The 20,793-nt window shown below is 37.6% G+C and overlaps 2 protein-coding genes across 3 annotated transcripts; one reads left to right on the plus strand and one right to left on the minus strand.

Annotated features, from left to right (window-relative positions):
- Nucleotides 1-4,676: 4,676 nt before the first annotated feature.
- Nucleotides 4,677-9,049, minus strand: LOC122004918. The gene is made up of 4 exons (XM_042559774.1): nt 8,718-9,049; nt 6,706-6,808; nt 5,085-5,243; nt 4,677-5,002 (listed from the first exon to the last, which is right to left on the minus strand). The coding sequence occupies exons 1-4, from the start codon at nt 8,990-8,992 to the stop codon at nt 4,832-4,834; spliced, it is 708 nt and encodes a 235-aa protein (XP_042415708.1). The 5' UTR covers nt 8,993-9,049; the 3' UTR covers nt 4,677-4,831.
- A 1,948-nt stretch (nt 9,050-10,997) lies between these two features.
- On the plus strand, nt 10,998-12,591 carry LOC122003458 (transcription factor bHLH93-like). Of its 2 annotated transcripts, XM_042558561.1 has the most exons (5): nt 10,998-11,168; nt 11,287-11,817; nt 11,878-12,030; nt 12,105-12,272; nt 12,372-12,591. In XM_042558561.1, exons 2-5 carry the CDS (start codon nt 11,416-11,418, stop codon nt 12,456-12,458), a joined length of 810 nt encoding a protein of 269 aa, XP_042414495.1. In that variant the 5' UTR covers nt 10,998-11,168; nt 11,287-11,415; the 3' UTR covers nt 12,459-12,591. The 2 variants fall into 2 exon arrangements, with proteins under 2 accessions (XP_042414495.1, XP_042414496.1); XM_042558562.1 differs by lacking the exon at nt 10,998-11,168 and having other exon boundaries at nt 11,192-11,817.
- Nucleotides 12,592-20,793: the final 8,202 nt, after the last annotated feature.

Raw genomic sequence — 20,793 nt, forward strand, 5'->3', positions numbered from 1 at the left:
AAACTTTTACTCATATCGGGAGCTAGGAGCTCTCTACAACATTTTTATTGATGCAGATGTTAAAAGGAAGGGTGAAGTCATTATTAAAGGGGCGGATTGCATGAGTGTAGAGATTCCAATCCAATCTTTATAGAGAAGGAGAATGATTCAAAAGATGGATTGCCAATTTATTCGTGGATAACTTTTGGCTAAATATTTTTGTCTAAAATTGAGTAGAGAAATACTACTTTTCTTCCTTCAGCCTACAACCTCATCTTTATCATCTCTCCTCCTTTGCCTAGTTGCAAACTCAATTGCGATTAGGACTTTGCTCGTGAGTCGACTGATTGCTTGGCTGTGAGCTTTTGTCTGGTCTGCCAATCGTATGCCAATATGCTTGTAGCTTGTTCATTGTAAGTTGACTGATCATTTGATCATGAGCTTGTGACCTACTCATGAAATGGTCAGTCGTCTGATTTAGAGAACCCAATTTATCCGTAAGATAGATTGCATCGTTGTAAAGATATGCCCATCTTGCACCCAACTGATTGTAGGACTACAAGTAAGTTGATGACTTAGGACATTCACAATCTACTCCAATTATAATATCCATCATCTTATTAAAAAATACGAGGTGCATCGTCACATACTCATTATAACAATATATCTCTTTAACTCACATTCCTTTTAATATTAACATTTATTATTTATGAGTCTCACGATACACTCAATCATTTTAAAATTATATCATATTAAATAAATATATTTTAAAATATTAAAATTATTATTATTATTTTTAATAATAATCTTACTTTTATAAATAATTTTACTATTTTTTTAAAAAAAATATTAAAATTTATTATTTTTTAATAAATAAAATTTAAAAATAAAAAATAAAAACACACATGGGTGGCCAACCCCATGTTTACTTGACCGCGTTTAATACTTTAAACGCGTTAAAATGAATGAGTGTTATAATACCTTTTTATAATGATATTAACAAAAGAGGAGAAAATAAAGCCGGAAAAAATCTCCATTGGAGATGCCCTAACACAAAGCTCACAACTTGCTCGCAAGTTTATCAGTGCAAGTCCCTAACTAACAAGTGGGCTGACTTATTGCAAGTTCATAACCTGCCGGTGAATCGATTGGCTGTGAGCTTGTGAGTCCGTCGATTGTCTAGTTGTAGCCATCTATGGTCTTGTAGCTTGGGCATGAGTTCACTGTTGCTAACGAGCTCAGCGAACGGATGACAATGAGTCCATTTTTAAGCAGGGTAATTGTTTATTTTGTTTATTCCCATGGAACAATTTTAAAATGAGGATTATTTATTTTGTTTAAATTATATTTGATATCAATCTAATATATTTCCCAATTTCATTCATACTTAAAATACTTTAATTTTTCATTTGGGTTTTTTTATTGATCTCAGATAAGTTGATTTTTTTTTTAAATATTATTTATTTTAATATTCATCTGCAACAATATATGATAATTATTTTAAAGAAAAAAGAAATTGAAACACGACTAAATATTTAGTCCCTAATTTTTAAATACCAAATGTAATAGATTGATAATTAATTTAGTGACCGATTTTTAAATACCCAATGTAATAGATTGATAATTAATTTAGTGACCGATTTTAATTTGGTTGTTAAAATTAACGATTGAATATAATAAATCGGTTGCTAATTTAGTAACTGTAATTCAATAGTTAATTTTGATTTAGGTGACGATTTTCCATGCTCATGGGGTTTAGTTTGAATGAATTCTTCTATCTTTGGATAGAATTATATTGGCACTGTATTTAATAATTTCAATGTGAATGTAGTCGTTGACGGAAACCTCTTATTAATTTGAATCCCGAATACTCTAATGAATTGCAGTTCTATATTACATTACCTCCTTTTCGCTTTCTAGTGAATTCCTGAATTAATGTCCAACACTCCGCAACTAATACTCCCCTAAGACAGACATATTTGGAGAATGCCTCTTTTTTATCTTTCAACAACCCTCGAATACCTCCTATGATTTCCTCAGAATTAAACTTGAAGAAGCAAAGCCAATATCATTTCAAGTACTAAAGAGCTTAACTATTTCATTTTCTCGGTTCTAATGATCTTGCTCTTGAAACTTGATAATCTCTGCAAGGACATTTTTTCTACAAAGAAAGATGGATGAACTCATTGATTGCTACCTTCTAAGTTGCTTTTGGATTTTGTAACCCGCTACTCCAGAGGTTCTTTGAATGGATTCCGTGTATGGGCCGGGAATAATTCTTTTCTCATTTTCAAAACATGTCAAACAGTGCAAACTGAAACACATTGAGCAGTACCATCAAAACCGAATAAACCGAACTCATATATTATCGATTAATTCGATCAGTTGTTGAATTAACCGATCAGTTAATTGATAACATCATTAGTTCATTGATATTGGTTAATCAAATATTGAGTTGCAAAGTTGTGTAGTCCATTATAGCAGTCAATTGATAATATTTTAATTTAATTGGTTGGTTTAATAGATTTGTAAAATTTAAAATCGAAGCAAATTTAATCTGTTTAATCAATATTTTGGAAAAAAAATAAATTTATGAATTAATAGAACTAAACTTGTAAATTTCAATTTAATCCATCCTTTTCTCACCTCTATTTCTATCCTCAAAGTTAAGTTTATTTATAATTCAAGCTTAGTTTAATATGCTTTACTTTATAATTCTTAAATTTATAATTTAATATGTTTTACTTTATAATTCTTAAATTTATAATTGATCCATTTTTAAAAAACAAAAGTAATTCTAAGTGACTTTTCATAGCTAATTGATAAATTCTAATTTTGTCGTGAAATGAGTATCAAAAGAATTAATTGACCGAATCCATTCTACACTAATGTATCATAGAGATAACTCGGATCGTCTCCCAACGAATGTAAACCGTAAAATGATAATCTTAGGATCAATTATTGTTGGTTTGGGATTTTCTGGATAAATTGAGGATTTCAAAATTGACTTTTGAACAAAGAGAAAAAATAAAGACCTAAAACTATGCTACATTTGTAAATTCAACTCGTGTAAATTAACAAACAAAGAAGCTAACTAATCTAAACTATTATATTGAAAGTAATGACAAACAAGAATAACCTAATGCAACAATTAAGCAAATCTAAATTGTGTACACATCAACAATAATAATAGCAAGGAAATTTGAATCAACTATGTCATGATAAACTACAACAAAATGACAATTCAAACAAAGATGAGGAAGCTAGCATTCAAAAGATTCTCACTAATCAAACTAGGAAACCATAGCTTGGATCTGATGTGTGTCGGTGAAAGAACTCGGTGATGAAAGTAACAGAGGAAATAAACTTGGCTGGAAATGGATCAGCAGAGCTTCAATCAGAGATGGTTGCGGAGCTTCAAGAAAGGAAGATCACCGGCCGGAAGACGAAGGAATCGACTGAAACCACCAGATTCTCCACCTTCTCTGCTTCTTCTTCCTCACACGAAGTTGAGGCAGCAATTATAGTCAGATCTGGAACAGAAGGATGACCTGGCGTCGCCGGTTGCTGATGGATGGATTTCAGCTAGAGGAAGGGATGCCCTTGACTTCTCTTGCTCGCCGGCGGTGGATGGAATCAAGATCGCCGGAGCAAGATTGCTCCCGCCTCTCTTTTTAAACGCGAAGCTACTGTAGCAGTTGACGAGCCCCTGTAGCTTCTCATTTCCTATTTAAATCAGATCTAAAATCTGAGTCAACGGTTGAGATTGTTTCGGATTGATCCAACGATGGAAGTTGCTCCAAATTCGATCCAAATCTTCAGATCGTGATCACTGGTTGTGATCTATTTCCCCTTGACTTGGATGGACCTGATTCTTCACGGATGTCTTAGATCTACTCCGATCTTGGATGAACGGCTGAGATTGTTCCAGAGCTTGATCTCTATATTTAAGCTCAGATTTGAACTCAATCTGAGCTGATCAAACTAGAGTCGTTGCCCTTTGATGCCTACAAAGAATATAACTAAATATTAACATCAAATACTACAAATATGATATAATTTGTAATTAAATCCACAAATGACTCTAATTCATGAAATATGATGTAAACATGACTTTAACATATGAGAAAAATTAAAAGTATATCTATATAAATCACAATATCATGATAAAATGATGGTTATCATAATACGATTGAGAAAGATTTCTACTGCAGTTTTAATAGAAAAATAAATGTACGGAGTTGAAATTTTACAAAGAAATCAATAGAATTGGGGGAAAAAAAGTAAAACATGCCAAAAGAATGTGCTAGTTATTTATTGTTGTTTCAATAAAATCAGATCGTCCATGATTTAGTTAGATTTTAGTTTCATACGTGTTCAGGAGACTACCATGTAGCATACGTATGGATGATGATATTTTTGATTCAATGTACTCGTTCCTAATTAACGAGTCTGGAAAGCATTTATCTTAACTATACCAAAATTCGAATCTCATACTTAAGTTAGCAATTATGCAGGGGTACTCAATACGAGTCAAGGCAATTGGCTACTCAATACGAGTCTTGTGCAACAAAAGTAAGTCGTTTCACTGCAATATGAATCATAAAGGAGGCACTAACTATTTGGCGACCACTTATTAACAATCACATTCAGAATTAATCCATTAACAAATTGTAAAATCTAAATTCAAACGGTGATTAAAAATTTAAAACTTCTCTTACTTTTTTTTATTTATCATACTTATGGGGCAAAGGTCACTTATTATAAGAGTTCAAATCCAGCACATACATAATGGGACAACCGTTGAATCAGTCTACTGTTTGTATCAAATTTGAGACTCAGACTACATAATCTACATGAGGAAAGAAAGAAGCCGTGCGCTTCCCTGTTTCTTGTGCTTCGCCAACAGTGGGTCAATGATGTTTTTCCAGGTCGCGAAATCAAGTGCTGATCCAGCATCAGGCAATAGAAATCCATTTACAAAGAAGAATGGTGCACCATAAACCCCTCTTGAACACCCATACTGTGGAAGAGTTTGTTGATACGAGTAAAATTGAAAGGAATGTGACAAATCGACGCATGATACAGAAGCTGACTTAGATTACCTTGAAGGAGATTCTTGTAGCAAGGTCAGTTTCTTGATCATCAAAACCTGATAGAAACTCTGATAAAGAGTTCCCAACTGCCTCAATGGAAAGATTAGCCATATCCTCTATCATAGCAGTTCTTGTTATGTTTTTGGTAGGTGCATTGTAGTACTTCTCCTGATTCGGCAAGCTAAAATTAGTGCAGGAGATTTAAAAGCTGACACTGTTAATTAAATAAGCTGCAAATTTCTATTCAATGTGACTAATGTTTCAGAGAGGAAGTCAAATTCCAGTTTTCCTATGCAGTGTTCAATCATCAACGTTTAGAAGTTTTAAGATTATTATTATTTTGAATGATTTATAGATCTTTTCAGGAAATGGACATGCTAATATGAAAAGAGCCTACTTTAGCCAATAGGAAACTTGTACCGAACGAAATCCTATCAAAGTATATATAATATAGGAACTTGGAATGCTTTTTAGGAAAAAAAAAACAATATCAGTAACTCTTGAATTTTGATTTTTTTTTTAATAAAAAAAATCAAGAAATCCAAGATTAATTGAACCAAAGTGAGATATTATTATTATTTCTCAGATACATGGCATCTACTAGGTTCAACTGACCCTACAAAAAATTTGACATGCAATATCAGTATATGTTGTAATAGAAAAAAGAATCAATTCTTGAATCCACTATTTTATAACTGTGACAAGAATTCAAAAGGCCAATAACATATGGAGGAAGACAAAAGCATACAACATATAGGATTAGATTAATCCAATACAAATTTGATAATGACATGCTGATGATATAACATAAATAAGCAAAGTTAAAATTTCAATCCATTATAAGGACAGCTGACATGAGTTAAAAAAAGCTCAGCGGTACACATCTAATTAGTTTGTACATGGTCGTACATTTTAAATCTAATTATTATTTCTTTTAAACCTTTTACCATTCTAATATGATTTGTCAACTTGGTTTTTATCTTCTTTTTCAAGAATATTTTAGTCAATCAAGACCACTTGGAACAATAAACTTTCTAATCTAATTCCTTGATGGTCATGTCTTTTGCTGAAAATATTGCACCTAAGCACAATTTTTTCTTGGTTCTTCCATTGGCTAATTCTTACTGACTTTGACAATGATGAACCTTCCACCTCTCTCAAAGGGGAAGCACATAGATCAAGATCTAGGTGCTCATAAAACTTTCAGTAAGTCTATTGGTAGGAGTGCCTGTTGTGGAACTCGTAATGTCTGGAAGAAAAAATAGATAAATTTGCTAGTAGACTATCTATCTTCCTCTTTCAGTTAGAAAAATGAAACTTTTTTCCATGGACAACAAAGGGTGATACAAAAGCATAAATGTAAACTGGATCAGAAATTTTTCAACTGTTTCTTATCAAATAATTAGAAATTTCAATCAGATTCTAGTCAGATTAGGCAATTTTGGAACTAAAAGTTCTATAATTAGACATGGATTATGTCCTAATAACATGTTCCGGAGTGTGTATATTAGTCTCTATGCAATAATTTAGTTCTCTAGCTGACATAATATATCTCCTTCCCAAAATGATATCCTAAGTCAGTATTTATATCATTTACCAACTATCAATGGCTATAGCATGAGTGCTGAACCTGGTATCTAAAGAACAGCTCCAGAAATGGAAATGTTGATGAAGCATTAAGCTTGTTGGCAATATGAAGTGCACGGCAAGCAAGGAAGGAATTACTATGGTATCTGCAATTTCCAAAATCAACAATATTATAGTAACAAGAGCAAACTGACATGAAACTGCAATAGGAACTGATTAAACGTCTCCTAGGGCCTGGTGGATGTACTTGGAAAACTATATCCGAGAACTGAGAACACAGCAACAAGTGAGCATGATAGAATCCTTTGGTTTGATCAGATATAACATGCAATGCACAGTATGCCCTTTGACAACCAACAATTGATTATTTAGCCTCATTAATTTCAAAATGGTACCTCACAGAGTTAGAATCATATTAAGTGATATAAGCTAGAATGATGAAAATAGTCCTTTAAAAGTTATTTTTTTTATGGAAAATTCATACCAGTTGCATCTACAGAGAATGTATGCCTGATGATGAAAATCATAATAACCATTATAAGATGTTAAAGCCTATATTACTACTACTCTGCGAGGATAACAAGAAAAAGAAGAAACATCAATCAAGAGTTCAATTAGATGTAAGCTCAAGCTATGACAAATTGACAATCATTTCACATGAAATCTACAAGACAAGGATATAAAAAACTAAGGGCATGGAATAAAAGGAAGTGAAGGATCCAACACAACCAAATGAGAATTTAAAAAAAAAGGAAGAGACTGACATGCTATCAATATGTCAGTATTGGGAAACTAAATGACAGAGTCATCTGCTTTCGTTGATCATGGTAATGTCATTTGTCTATACACAGGACCCCAACGAGGAACTATGATCCAAATATTAATACTTTATTGATTAATCAATTGAGTCTGTTATATCATAATTTTACAAACTTTCATCGAGTATTCTGACCAATTGGGACTATTAGTTTTATGAAATGGATCATGTGTGACATTAGCATGAGTTGCAACATTTTCTTAAATGGCTTATTTTTGTTTCATAGGAGAGAAGAATGAAAGCAATCAGAAGATTATGCAACTTCATGTAGTGTCAAACAATGAGGGAATGGCAGTTAAGGTAGCCTCTTGTGCCTAATTGAATTTAAATTTTAGATGTTATTGTTTAACCTTGCTGTTGAATTTTTATTCCAGCTTTAGCTTGCGTGTTGCAAGGATTGGATGGAAGATTAGATAAGGAGGAAACAACTGTGACAGGGGAATAGGAAGAGACACTAGCAGCAATAGGAGTTATGGACGACCCTTATTGTGGTTGAAGTTGAGGCATTCAACCATGCCAAAAATGATTGGGATTGCACATCAACAAAGGCAAAAGGAAGAGGGATTGAAAGCTATAGATATAGTTGATACCCAAATGCTCCAAAGATTTATGAATGTAGTGTAGTCTTGTGTAGAGCTTAAAGGGGAAGTATATAAGAAGAGAACTTAGACTTTGAGAATGGAAATCAAGAAGAGAGGGAGTATTATTATCACTAAACAAATGCCTTTATTTTGTTTCAAAACTTTTGATACTCCAAGTCTTTCCTTTGAGCATATCATCCCATGCACCAGAGTCAAGGGAGTTAGTGGAGTCCAAACAGATGAACCCTAAAATTGAGCATTGGAACACTGGTTTTCCTTAATTTGCAATTTACTAATCAATATTCAGACAAGCCAATATTGTTTCCCTTAATAAAAGGGAATCTATATTGAACTGTGCCCGAGCGATTCATTTAATCTGGGAAAATTGAAAGGATCAACGTTCGGAACACCTTTTTTTTTCTTCTTCTTAGTTTAAGCTATCGATCAATATTCGAGATAATCGATATTGCTTCCCAGAAACAAATAAATAAACAAAAAAGCTAAATTGAACCATGGCTAAGCAATTCATTTGAAAAGGGAGAATTGACAAAGAAAAAATATTTTTTGATTAAAAATACCACGAAATTTAACATAAACAAAGGCATTCCGTCAACCTAATCTGCTAAGACCAAAAGAGGCGAAGATAGAAATCTTTACGGGAGGGGAAAGGGATGGACGATAACAGCGAGGAGCGGGGAGTAGAGCTCGACGACCTTCTTCAGAGTAGGCCAAGAGTCTCTGCTGTCGGGGCAGAGCGGATCCAAGAAGGCGTCCACCACGATGACGTCCTCCCAACCCTCTCCGCCACCGCTATAGTAGAATCCATCGTACTTCGACGGAATCCCCGAGGCAAATACACAAGACGTAAAGAGGACGAAGAAGAAGAACCCCAAGAGGAGGCGAGGGAACAGAAGAGCAGCTCTCTCCGCCATGATCGATCTACAGAGTGACCCGATTGAACAAAAGACACGGTGGCGAATGGTTTAAGAAACGGCTCGACCCACTCGGCTCGCGTCCGGATTAAATGCCGAATCAGGTAAAATTTTAAAATATTTTTTTTTGTCTATAAAAAAAAATCATTTTAAAAATAAAATAGGAAAAAATTTGTCCTATTTAAAATGACGTGTCTAAAATATTTTTAGAGTGTTTGATCATTCCATCATATAATATTTAGTGATTAGCTTTTATAATATAATATATTATGTAATCATTTAATCCTATAAAAATTAATAACTAGTTTTTATAATTATATAATCACTTTATATCATTTTGATTTTTATTATTTGAATGATAATTTAATTAAATAATATCTCAACTAGTAAAATAAGTTATTGGGACTCCCTGATATTTATTATCATTTCAAATGAACTTTATTCGACAATGTGTTGAAGTTATTTTTTTAATGATAATTTTATTATAATAATATTTTAATGAATAAATTAGATGATGGAGAGTTTATTATATTTCAAACGAACTTTATTTAATGATCATATCATAGGTATGTGTTAATTTCTATAATAGCATTGAATATATAATGTTGTCCCCAGGGCGTAGCACAGATGGAGAGTGCATGGTTCTATGGCTGAAAGGTCCAGGGGGTGTCACTGCCTGGGGTTAACGTCTCCGCTATGCACTTTCCACCTGTGTACTTACATTTACCTCCCTCCATATCCGTGGGACCGGCTCTAGGGGGCCGCTGATGTGGCGGTTCCACATTGAATATATAATGTAGGTACATAAATTATAGACACATGATAAGGTAAATTTCATATCGTCAGTTCCTGAAAATTTACTTGATCCTATTTGAAAGTCGATGAGATAGAAAGCTGGGATGTGGTGCCCCTACTGACCGTTTATAGGCTCTGCTCCGACCTGCAATACAGGCTACGTTAGTACCGAGCCAGAGAAGAGGTCCCCGGCGTTGACTCTCCGACGCTCAAGTCAGTCACCGACAATGAAGTAGAAGATGGAGCAAAAATGAATAGTAGCAAGAATAGTGTCTATTGCGTATCGCGTACCTTCGTCGATGCTTGGACCCCCCCCTTTATATAGAGCTCCTGTAATGCGTATGTACGCTCCCCAAGGCGGGCACGTTTCCTAAAATTGTCCTTGAAAAATTTTGTAAGTAAAGTGTGTCTGACACAATAACTTAACGGGCAGAGCATATCTCTGAAGTGACAGTGGAAGCTTCTACCGTACGATCTTCTAATTGTCCAAAGAGATGTCGATGAATACCAGAGAGAATATGCTGCTAGGCCGAGCTGGTTGTCTGCTTGGCTGGAGCTTCGCTATTCCTGTGTCCCGTCTGCTCGGTCAGGATTCAACTGTGTTTGTGTCGCGTCTGCTCGGCATGAATTTCACTGTGCTTGTGTTTCGCCCGCTCGGCATGAATTCTACTGTGCTTGTGTCACGTCCGCTCGACCGAAAATTCATTCTGTCTGTCGAGTCTCGTTGCCTGGCAAAGCAGGGTAGCTACTTAGATCGGCTTCTGCACACCATTTATTCCTCCGTTCAACCTCCGATACTCCATTAAGGGTCGGTCATTTGACCTCCTCGTGTCGAAGGTGGGATTAGACCGGGACCTTCTGCCCCCGGTAGGGATATGCTCGTTCGATCGATCGATGTTATCTGCGCGTTAACCGTCTTAATTTTAACCTCCATCATGACTATATCCCCGATGGGATGAGACTCCTCGTCATCATCACATCACACTACCTTTGATTATTACGTCAGAAATATCATATATTTAGTGCTTGATAAATACGAGTAGAAAGGCCTAGTGCCGCTATCTTGTTGTCTTCTAGTTAAGATGCATGGTACTTGAGTCGCCAATCGGACGCAGTGGAGCTTCCGGAATCCTTACCCTCCTCTCCTTTTACAACCTTTGCGCAATCAATGCCTCTGGTCTTTCCCTGTGTCACTCAGACTAAAGCAGCAGGCGAAGGCCAGAGGCGGACAGGGCCCGTGATCTTGGTCTTTTGTGGCAGCTTCTCGCTGTCGCGTAGTCGAATGGCGTCGGGCGGTTTTGGAGACGAATGGCCGGCCGCAGTTTGCATCGCCGTGGTTTTGTGCACAGCAACTCCCTAAGGACAGGGACGGCACATTCAGGTTCGTTTAATTAATCGATCCCACGTAAATTTCCCAGTTCAAATTCGATTGGTCTTTTCAAGCTATCGAACAAATCCTTCCTTCCCCAGCATTTGGTCTGAATTTTAAATAATTTCAGATCCTGAAACACTCAGCACGAGGCCTGTCTAAATCAGTAGGCCATCATGAAACACAGAGCCATGAAATATCATCAATTCTAAAAATATATTTGCTGCGTCTCACACGGCCAGTACACGCAACGGCGTTAATGGAGCTCGGCGAGCACGCAATCATGGAAGATCTCCTCATCTCCGTCCCCCGCGACGCGTGGCCGGACTCCTTCCCGCTGGCGGTATCCGACTTCTTCGCCACCGACGGCGCCGGCGCCACCACGTTCGACGACGACTACGCATTCTTCACAGCTTTTGACACCTCCCCGTCGGAGCCACCCACAATCGAGTGCTCCGTCGAGGCCGCGCCGGAGCACAGTGAGAGAGTCGGCATGGCGGAGCTAACGGCGCCCCCAACGGCGATTGGACTTCCGTCGAAGAAGCAGAGGAAGAAGGCGGAGGGAATGCCGTCGAAGAATCTGATGGCGGAGCGTCGGCGGAGGAAGAGGCTCAACGACCGGCTCTCCTTACTGAGATCAATCGTCCCCAAGATTAGCAAGGTCCTATCTATAATCTCCATATGATTAGATAAGATCTAATTATCTATCTAAATTATGCAGATGGACAGAACATCTATTCTCGGCGACACCATTGATTACATTAAGGAACTCACGGAGAGGATCAAACAGTTGCAGGAGGAGAATCAAAGCGATCTATTGGGTCTCTTTAGGGAGACGAACTCCAGTGAGATGTCACTGAGGAACTGCCCAACAGTAAGTAATATATAATAGAGTTACCATTGAGATCTATTGATTGAATCAATTAATTCTAACTCTTCTGTGCAAAGTTCGACGTTGAAAGAAGAGGAAACGAGACGCGAATAGAGATGAACTGCGGTGCAAAGTCAGGTCTGTTGTTGTCGACGATGAACACGCTCGACGGCATGGGGATGGAGATCCAGCAATGCGTAGTCAGCTGCTTCAATGACTTTGCCATGCGCGCTTCTTGCTCTCAGGTTTAGTTAAATTAATTAAACCCGTCGCCATTAACAAAGCCCAATTTTTTAAGCAATCGATCTGCCTGCCTAATTTGCATGTTAATTGCTGTGTTACAGAGGACGGATCATAAAGCAAATGTCAGCCTCGAGGAGACGAAGCAAGCTCTGTTCAGGAATGCAGGATATGGAGGAAGGTGCTTGTAGAAAATATGATGCTTTCCTGGCTTAATTATATTACAGTTCGTGTCTAATTCCCCTAATCAGTGTTTCTAATTATATTGTGTGTTATTAGTAATTTGAAGAAAAGCAGAACTCTTGTCCTGATCTCTTTTCTAAATTTGAACGGCGGCATTAAATAATCCAAAACAAGGAATGGAGAATAAACTATTATAACTTTGTGTGTGCATGAGATTAATTAAATCTGCATCGATCATCAGATCGACTTTCGACAGTTTAATGTAAGCATCCTCCAGTCCTCTGCCAGCAAGAAGAAATAAAGCTTGATTATCGACTTTCGACAGTTTTCCATCAAAATCTTTGGGGTTGGTGTGTGGCATCGTCCTGCATGAATCTGTAGACTCGTGAATATTGTACGTACACAGTCGTCAATTTGAATTGACCGTGTCGAATTGACCCGTTGATAATTAGCGTCTGCATATCATTTTGATTCTTATATTTAATAATTTTTATCAGGATTAATTATTGATTTATATTGTATTTTATGAGAATAAATTTATTTAGAATTTTGATAAAACATTTATTATTATTTTTAAATTTTTTATTTAAAAATATGCATTTTATTTTTAAGAAAATGATTTGGCCTTTAATGGAGATCAGGAATATTCTGATCATCTATCCTGATATGGAGATAGCTCTCTAATTATTCGTCTAGATCGGAAACATCTTCACTGTTCATGTAGATCATCACCATCCAAGCATACGAAAATCTTCATACGTGGATGGAGATCCAAGGCATCTAATGATTCATTTTTCATCCAAGAAGTAGAGCCCTAATTCAACGGATCCAAATCCAAACAAGTTTCATCCATCGAAGAGAGTCCAACTGATCTAATCAAAAAAACTTAGATGATATTTGGTTTAAGGGTTTGAGAATGATGGAATAGATTCATTTTCAAATCTTGTATTTGGTTGATAGAAATGAAATTAAAAGTTTAGAATGAAATCCAAAAACTTAGATTTTGATGAAACATACCTCCTTCATTAGATCTTGATGGAAATGAAAATCAGAATTAAGTTTTGGACAAAAATACTCTTAATATATTTGTTCAATTTTTCTTTCATATCACTTTTTTATCTCATTGTTCTCTTTTATCATACTTTCTCTCTCCTTATTTTATTTTCGAAAGATATGTTACTGTGTAATTGTTAACTCTTTTAGTTCCAATTTTGTTTTTGTGACTTTTTAAAAGGTACAGGTTGGCGGGGGCGCTGTGAGCGAGCGTATTCGTCATTTTACCACCACTTTCTCTTTCATCATACTTTTCTCTCCCATCAATCGCTCTTTCTATTCTTATTTTCTCTCATCATGCTTTCTTTTTCTTCATTTTCTCTCATCTTATTTTCTCTATAATTATACTTTCTCTCTCCTCATCCTCTCTCGTCATACTCTTTCTCTCCCAGCACATTTTCTTTCATTATTTTTTCTTATCACACTTTCTCTCTTATCATGCGTTCTCTCTCCTCAATCTCTCTCATCACATTCTCTCCTCATTTTTTCTCATCATACTTTTTTTTTTATCATACTTTCTATCTCTTAATCCTCTCTCATCATGCTTTATCTCCCACCGTCCCCTCGGGGACGGTCTAGTGGTTAGCGCATGAGGTGTTGCCACCATGAGGTCTGAGTTCGAATCTCGACAAAGACGAGGTAAATACCTCACTTATATGCTAGTCATTATTCCAAAGGCTAGTAGCCGTCCGTGATTTACCTCCTCCATGTCGGCCCTCAGACGGGTTGGCGGGGGCGCTAGGGGCGAGCATATTCGCCCTTTGCCACCATGCTTTATCTCCCATCACACTCTTTTTTTTTTCTCATGATACTTTCTCTTTTATCTTACTTACTTTATCCCATCACACACTCTCTCCTCATTTCATCTCGTCACACTTTCTATTTATTCATTCTCTCCCATTATATTTTTTCTCTTATCATATTTTCTCTTTTCTCATCATGCTCTCTCCCATCACATAGCCGAGGTAAATACATCTCTCACGTGCTAGTTACTATTCCGAAGGCTAGTAATCATCTGTGATTTTTCTACACCGTGTTAGCCTTAAGACGGGTTGACGGGGGCACTAAGAGCGAGCGTAGTCATCTTTTGCCACCATACTTTCTCCTATCACACTCTCTTTCCTCATTTTCTCTCATCACACTTTCTCCCTCTTCATTATTTCCCATTATATTTTCTTTCTCATCATATTTTATTTTCATCATTTTCTCATATCATATTTTTTTCTCACATCGTTTTTTTTTCTAAAGAAAAAAAAGGGTTCATTTCTATAAAAAATATTCAACTAATCAAACATTATTTTTAGAAATGATACTTATGTTGAATTTTGTATTAAATTCAAAGCATTTGTTGGTAGTGTTTTTAGTCTCACATTGCTAAGTGGAAGGGCTTATATAGGAAGCTCTTCCATCCTTGCTTATCAATGATAAGGGGACCTACACGCATGCGCAGGCCAAGCCCAAATCGAGTGGATTTGGGGGGTTTGAGCCGGAAATCCATAAACCGGGCGTCACGTACGCTATTAACGCGCGCAGGGGGGGTGCAAATCCCCAGCCCGTGGGCCTTGCGCTCACGGGCGGTGCGGTCTGTTTTTGCTAGTTTGGTTCAGTCTGAACCAAACCAGTTTGGTTTCCGGTTCGGTTGGTTCAAACCAAACCAGAGCTTGGTTTTTGTTCCGCGTAAGGAACGGACACAACACCGCGTGAGAGGAGACACGGACGCGACACCGCGCGTGAGGAGACGAGGACGCGTTTCCTCGCTAGCGAAGTAGTGCTTCGTACCTCCTCAGAGTGAATAAAAGGGGACAAGCAGTGCCTCTATTCTTCACTCAATCTTCCTTCTTCTCCCTTCTCTGTGCGATACATTCTGCACAACACCTCCTCTGTTTTTTCTTTTCGAGTTCGAGTCTTTCTGCGCCTTTGTTGTGTCCTGAGGCTTGGTCTTTCGGCGATCTGAGGTTGGGTCCGAGTGTCGCGTCTGTTTTGGAGTGCACCTACGGACAAGACGAGCGGTTGTCGGATCTTGGGGGAATTTTGCCGGGGAGCCTTTGCACCGTGAGGCGGCAATAAATTCTCTAAGGACAGTCGGCGTGCCGACACTTCAACCGGATAACTATATTCTAAACCTGACTACTTTATTTATCTGTCTATTGCATGCTATTTTTGTGTCAATATAATACTGCTGTTTATATTGCTTTAAATATATTACCAACATTCTTAGAGAATTTATTTGCCTGCATCTATAGACATGATGAATGATAGGGTAATAGGATCTGATGAGGCTAGTGCTAGACCCGAGAAATTTTACGGGCAAAACTTCAGACGTTGGCAACAACGGATGAAATTTTGGCTTACTACCCTAGGACTATTCTCCGTTATAGAAACAGACCCTCCTTCACCTACTGAAGAGGAACCTGCCCGTAGTGCTGCCTTAGAGAGGTTTAAGCAAAGAGATTATCTCTGCCATGGGAGAATCATGTCTGCCCTCTCAGACGCACTATTTGATGTATACTGCTCAACCTCTTCAGCTAAAGAGCTGTGGAAATCTTTGGATAAAAAATATAACTCCGAAGATTCTGATTTAGAAAAGTATACTGTGGCAAAATTCCTGAACTTCAAAATGGTTGAAGGCAAATCTGTGGTTGACCAGACACATGAATTCCAAGTTCAAATTCATGGTCTTGCTGAAGGAGATATGTCATTACCTGAAAAATTTCAGGTCTTGTCTATCATCGAAAAATTGCCTCCGAGTTGGGAAGATTTTGGCATGACTCTTAAACATCGGAGAGGTAAAATCTCTCTAGAAGATTTGATGATTGCCTTAAATATCGAAGAAGAACATCGGAAGCAACATAAAAATGATGATACAAGAATGCCTATGGATTTTATTCCAAAGGCAAATGTAGTAGTCTCATCTGACAAGAAGAAATTCAAAAATCAGAAAATGAAGAACAAGATGAAACCCAACCCAAAGGTTCAAAAGAAAAATGAACCTAAGCCTTGTTGGGCATGTGGACAGGTTGGACATTATGCCAAATTCTGCCCTAAGCGAAAGGACAAGAACCAAAGCAATACGTCCAACACCAAGGCACAAGTAAATGTCGTGACTGCTAGTGATGACACCAGCGATAAGTTTGTTACCTTCAAACCCGAACTAAACTTGATCTATCAACCCAATGAATGGTTAGTTGATACAGGTGCTAATGTACACTGTTGTGCTGATCGATCTGCCTTCCTTACTTATCAAGTAATTGAAGGCACTTTCGTGACCATGGGGAACCATTCTGCAGCCAGGGTGTTTGGGATAGGACAAGTTGACCTGAGGTTCACCTCTGGAAAAGTCCTGTCACTGCATGAGGTGCATCATGTTCCAGCGGTCCATCGGAATTTGATTAGCGGATCAAAGTTAGTCCGTGCTGGTTATGAGTTGAACTTTAAATGTAATAAAGTTGTAATATTACATTTAGAAACCTTTATTGGAAAAGGTTACCTTAATGAAGGTTTATTTAAACTCAATGTAGAAAATGCTACTTTAAATAAAACTTCTGATATTGGTTGTTCATATAACATTGAGTCTTATGATCTGTGGCATGACAGATTAGGACATGTCAATTTTAATACCGTAAAAAGGATGATGAATCTTGACATGATTCCTAAGCATGCTATAAATGATAAGAAAAAATGTGAAATTTGTGTGCAATATAAACAAACCCGTAAACCCTTCAAATCAGTTGATAGAAATTCTGATATTTTAGAATTGATTCATACTGACTGTTGTGAGTTTAACGGTGTAATAACGAGAGACCATAAAAGGTATTTCATTACCTTCATTGATGATCACTCTCGTTATTGTTATGTTTATTTGCTAAAAATCAAGGATGAAGCTTTAGATAAATTTATGATTTTTAAATCTGAAGCTGAGAATCAAACCGATAAAACTATTAAGAGGTTAAGGTCTGATGGGGGTGGAGAATTTACCTCGAACCTGTTTCAAAAATTTTGTCAAGATACAGGTATAATCCATGAGGTAACTGCTCCATATAGTCCTCAATCCAACGGTATAGCAGAACGAAAAAATCGAACCCTTGAAGATATGATTAATTCCATGTTAGGCAGTTCTGGGTTACCCAACTTTATGTGGGGGGAGACTCTATACACTTCATGTCATGTGCTAAATAGAGTCCCAATGAAGTCAAGGGATAAAAACCCATATGAGCTTTGGAAAGGCCGAATGACAAGTTTGAAATACCTTAAAGTGTGGGGGTGCCTTGCAAAGGTACTAGTACCTGAACGCAGAAGGAAAAAACTTGGTCCAAAGACCGTAGATGGTATCTTCTTGGGTTATGCTCAAAATAGTATTGCATATAGGTTCCTGATTATTAAATCAGAAATTCCTGGAATAGATGCAAATACTATTGTAGAACTTCGCGATGCTACATTTTTTGAGGATATATTTCCTATGAAGACGAGAACACCTCAATCTAGTATTCCTACTAGAAAAGAGCCTTCTTCTGTAGAGGTCCCATTATCCGTAGTGGGTATACCTTCCTCAAGTCACTCTAGACTAGATGAATCTAGTGAGTGTACGGAACCGAGAAGGAGCAAGAGGCAACGTGTGTCTACGGATTTAGGCCAGGACTTTATCACCTATAATATAGAAGGTGACCCTGTGACATATAGAGATGCTATGGCTTCTCCTGAAGCTAAGTACTGGAAAGAGGTCATTAAAAGTGAAATGGACTCTATTATCTCTAATGCTACTTGGGAGTTAGTAGATTTACCTCCTGGGTGTAACACTATAGGATGTAAATGGGTGTTTAAAAGAAAACTATAACCTGATGGGTCAGTAGATAAATTCAAAGCCCGCCTAGTTGCTAAGGGATTCAAACAGAAAGAAGAGATTGACTATTTTGACACTTATTCTCCTGTTACAAGAATTACTACAATCCGAGTATTAATAGCATTGGCGTCCATATATCATCTTGAGATCCATCAAATGGATGTTAAAACGACATTCCTTAATGGAGATCTTGAAGAAGAGATATATATGGATCAACCTGAGGGATATGTAGTTTCTGGAAATGAGAACAAAGTTTGTAGGTTAGTCAAATCTCTTTATGGTTTGAAGCAAGCCCCAAAGCAGTGGCACGAAAAATTTGATAGAGCTATGCTATCATTTGGCTTTGAAGTGAATGACTCTGATAAATGTGTATATGCTAAAATGAAAGGTGATAATTGTATTATCCTATGCTTATATGTAGATGATATTCTACTGTTTGGAACTAACCTTTCTATTATAAATGAGACTAAGACCCTCTTAAGTGGTAAGTTTGATATGAAGGATATGGGTTGTGCTGATATGATTTTAGGGCTGAAGTTCACTCGATCAACTGATGGAATAGCAATTTCTCAGTCACTCTATGTTGAGAGAGTATTAGAGAAATATGGCTATAGCCAAGTTAAATCTGTAGTCACACCCTATGATCCTTCAAAAACTCTTCACAAGAATAAGAGTGGTGTGGCAGTGTCTCAATTAAGATACTCACAAATAATAGGTAGTCTAATGTATTTAGCAAATTGTTCTAGACCTGATATTTCTTTTGCTATATCGAAATTGAGCAGGTTTACCAGCTGTCCAGACAGAACGCATTGGGATGCATTAGACAGAGTACTCAGATATCTGAAAGGCACTATATCCTTGGGCTTATGGTACGGGAGATTCCCTGCAGTCCTGGAGGGATATAGTGATTCTAGTTGGATAGCTGACACTGCTGAGTGTAAAGGCGTTACTGGTTATGTCTTTACACTTGGAGGCGGTGCAGTTGCTTGGAGGTCTGTTAAACAGACGATTATAACCCGGTCTACATCTGAGGCAGAATTGTGTGCTTTGGATACCACAGTAACTGAAGCTGATTGGCTTAAGGGTCTTCTTTCTGAAATTCCCTTGATGATGAAGCCAATACCTTCTATTTCAGTACACTGTGATAATCAAACAACAATAGCTCAGATTAGAAGCTCCAAGTATAACCAGAAACAGAAGAGATATGTACGAATAAGATTAAAGTCTATTCCTGAGCTAGTGTCTCTTGGAGTGGTGTCATTGGACTTTGTAAGTTCAAAAGACAATATTGCTGATCCACTCACTAAAGGACTTGATTCTGAGAAAATCAAGAGATCCAGTAAGGGAATGGGACTGAGGCCTGTCCTGGTTTCATCTATAGCGGCAACCCAACCTATCTGATTGAAGATCCCAAAAAGTAGGTTTAATGTGGTACAAACAAGCTATAAGGGTGAAACATAAGTATCAAATTGATTGAGATATAATCTCATAGTCTCTTCCCTGGATAGATGTTTGACTGCTAGTAAGGATGAGCTTAGAAGCTCTTAATGAGTTCAATGTCTTAATGACAGGATGCTTGCAGTACATCCTTGGAGAACTCACATATGTAAGTGTAACTGTGTGGCCGTAGTGTGGGGGGTCTAGGCAACTCCCCTTAGCACTTATGAAACAAGATTCGGTGGCATGGCCGTAATGCACCAACCCAGAAGGATTCAACCGTCGCCCGTGATGAGTTGTTACCAATTGACTTCACATATAAAAAAAGAAGGTTTAAGTTCAAGACCTAGTTCACTTCAAACCTATGTGAATAAGATTGGTGTACTCAGGTGAAAATTCAAACCGGAAGGTATTTTCACTAAAAGCTCATTGCAACCTAGCCTCAGGACATATTTTATCTTTTAAACCGAAATGATTTGAATTTGTGGGGGATTGTTGATTTTTGTATTAAATTCAAAGCATTTGTTGGTAGTGTTTTTAGTCCCACATTGCTAAGTGGAAGGGCTTATATAGGAAGCTCTTCCATCCTTGCTTAGCAATGATAAGGGGACCTACATGCATGCGCGGGCCAAGCCCAAATCGAGTGGATTTGGAGGGTTCGAGCCGGAAATCCATAAACCGGGCGTCACGTACGCGATTAACGCGCGCAGGGGGGGGGGTGCAAATCCCCAGCCCGTGGACCTTGCGCTCACGGGCGGCCCGGTCGGTTTTTGCTAGTTTGGTTCAGTCTGAACCAAACCAGTTTGGTTTCCGGTTCGGTTGGTTCGAACCAAACCAGAGCTTGGTTTTTGTTCCGCGTAAGGAACGGACGCAACACCGCGCGTGAGGAGACGCGAACGCGTTTCCTCGCTAGCGAAGCAGTGCTTCGTACCTCCTCAGAGTGAATAAAAGGGGACAAGCAGTGCCTCTATTCTTCACTCAATCTTCCTTCTTCTCCCTTCTCTGTGCGATACATT

The sequence above is a fragment of the Zingiber officinale genome, chromosome 7B (assembly GCF_018446385.1).
Source record: "Zingiber officinale cultivar Zhangliang chromosome 7B, Zo_v1.1, whole genome shotgun sequence".
NCBI classification, from domain to species: Eukaryota; Viridiplantae; Streptophyta; class Magnoliopsida; order Zingiberales; family Zingiberaceae; genus Zingiber; species Zingiber officinale.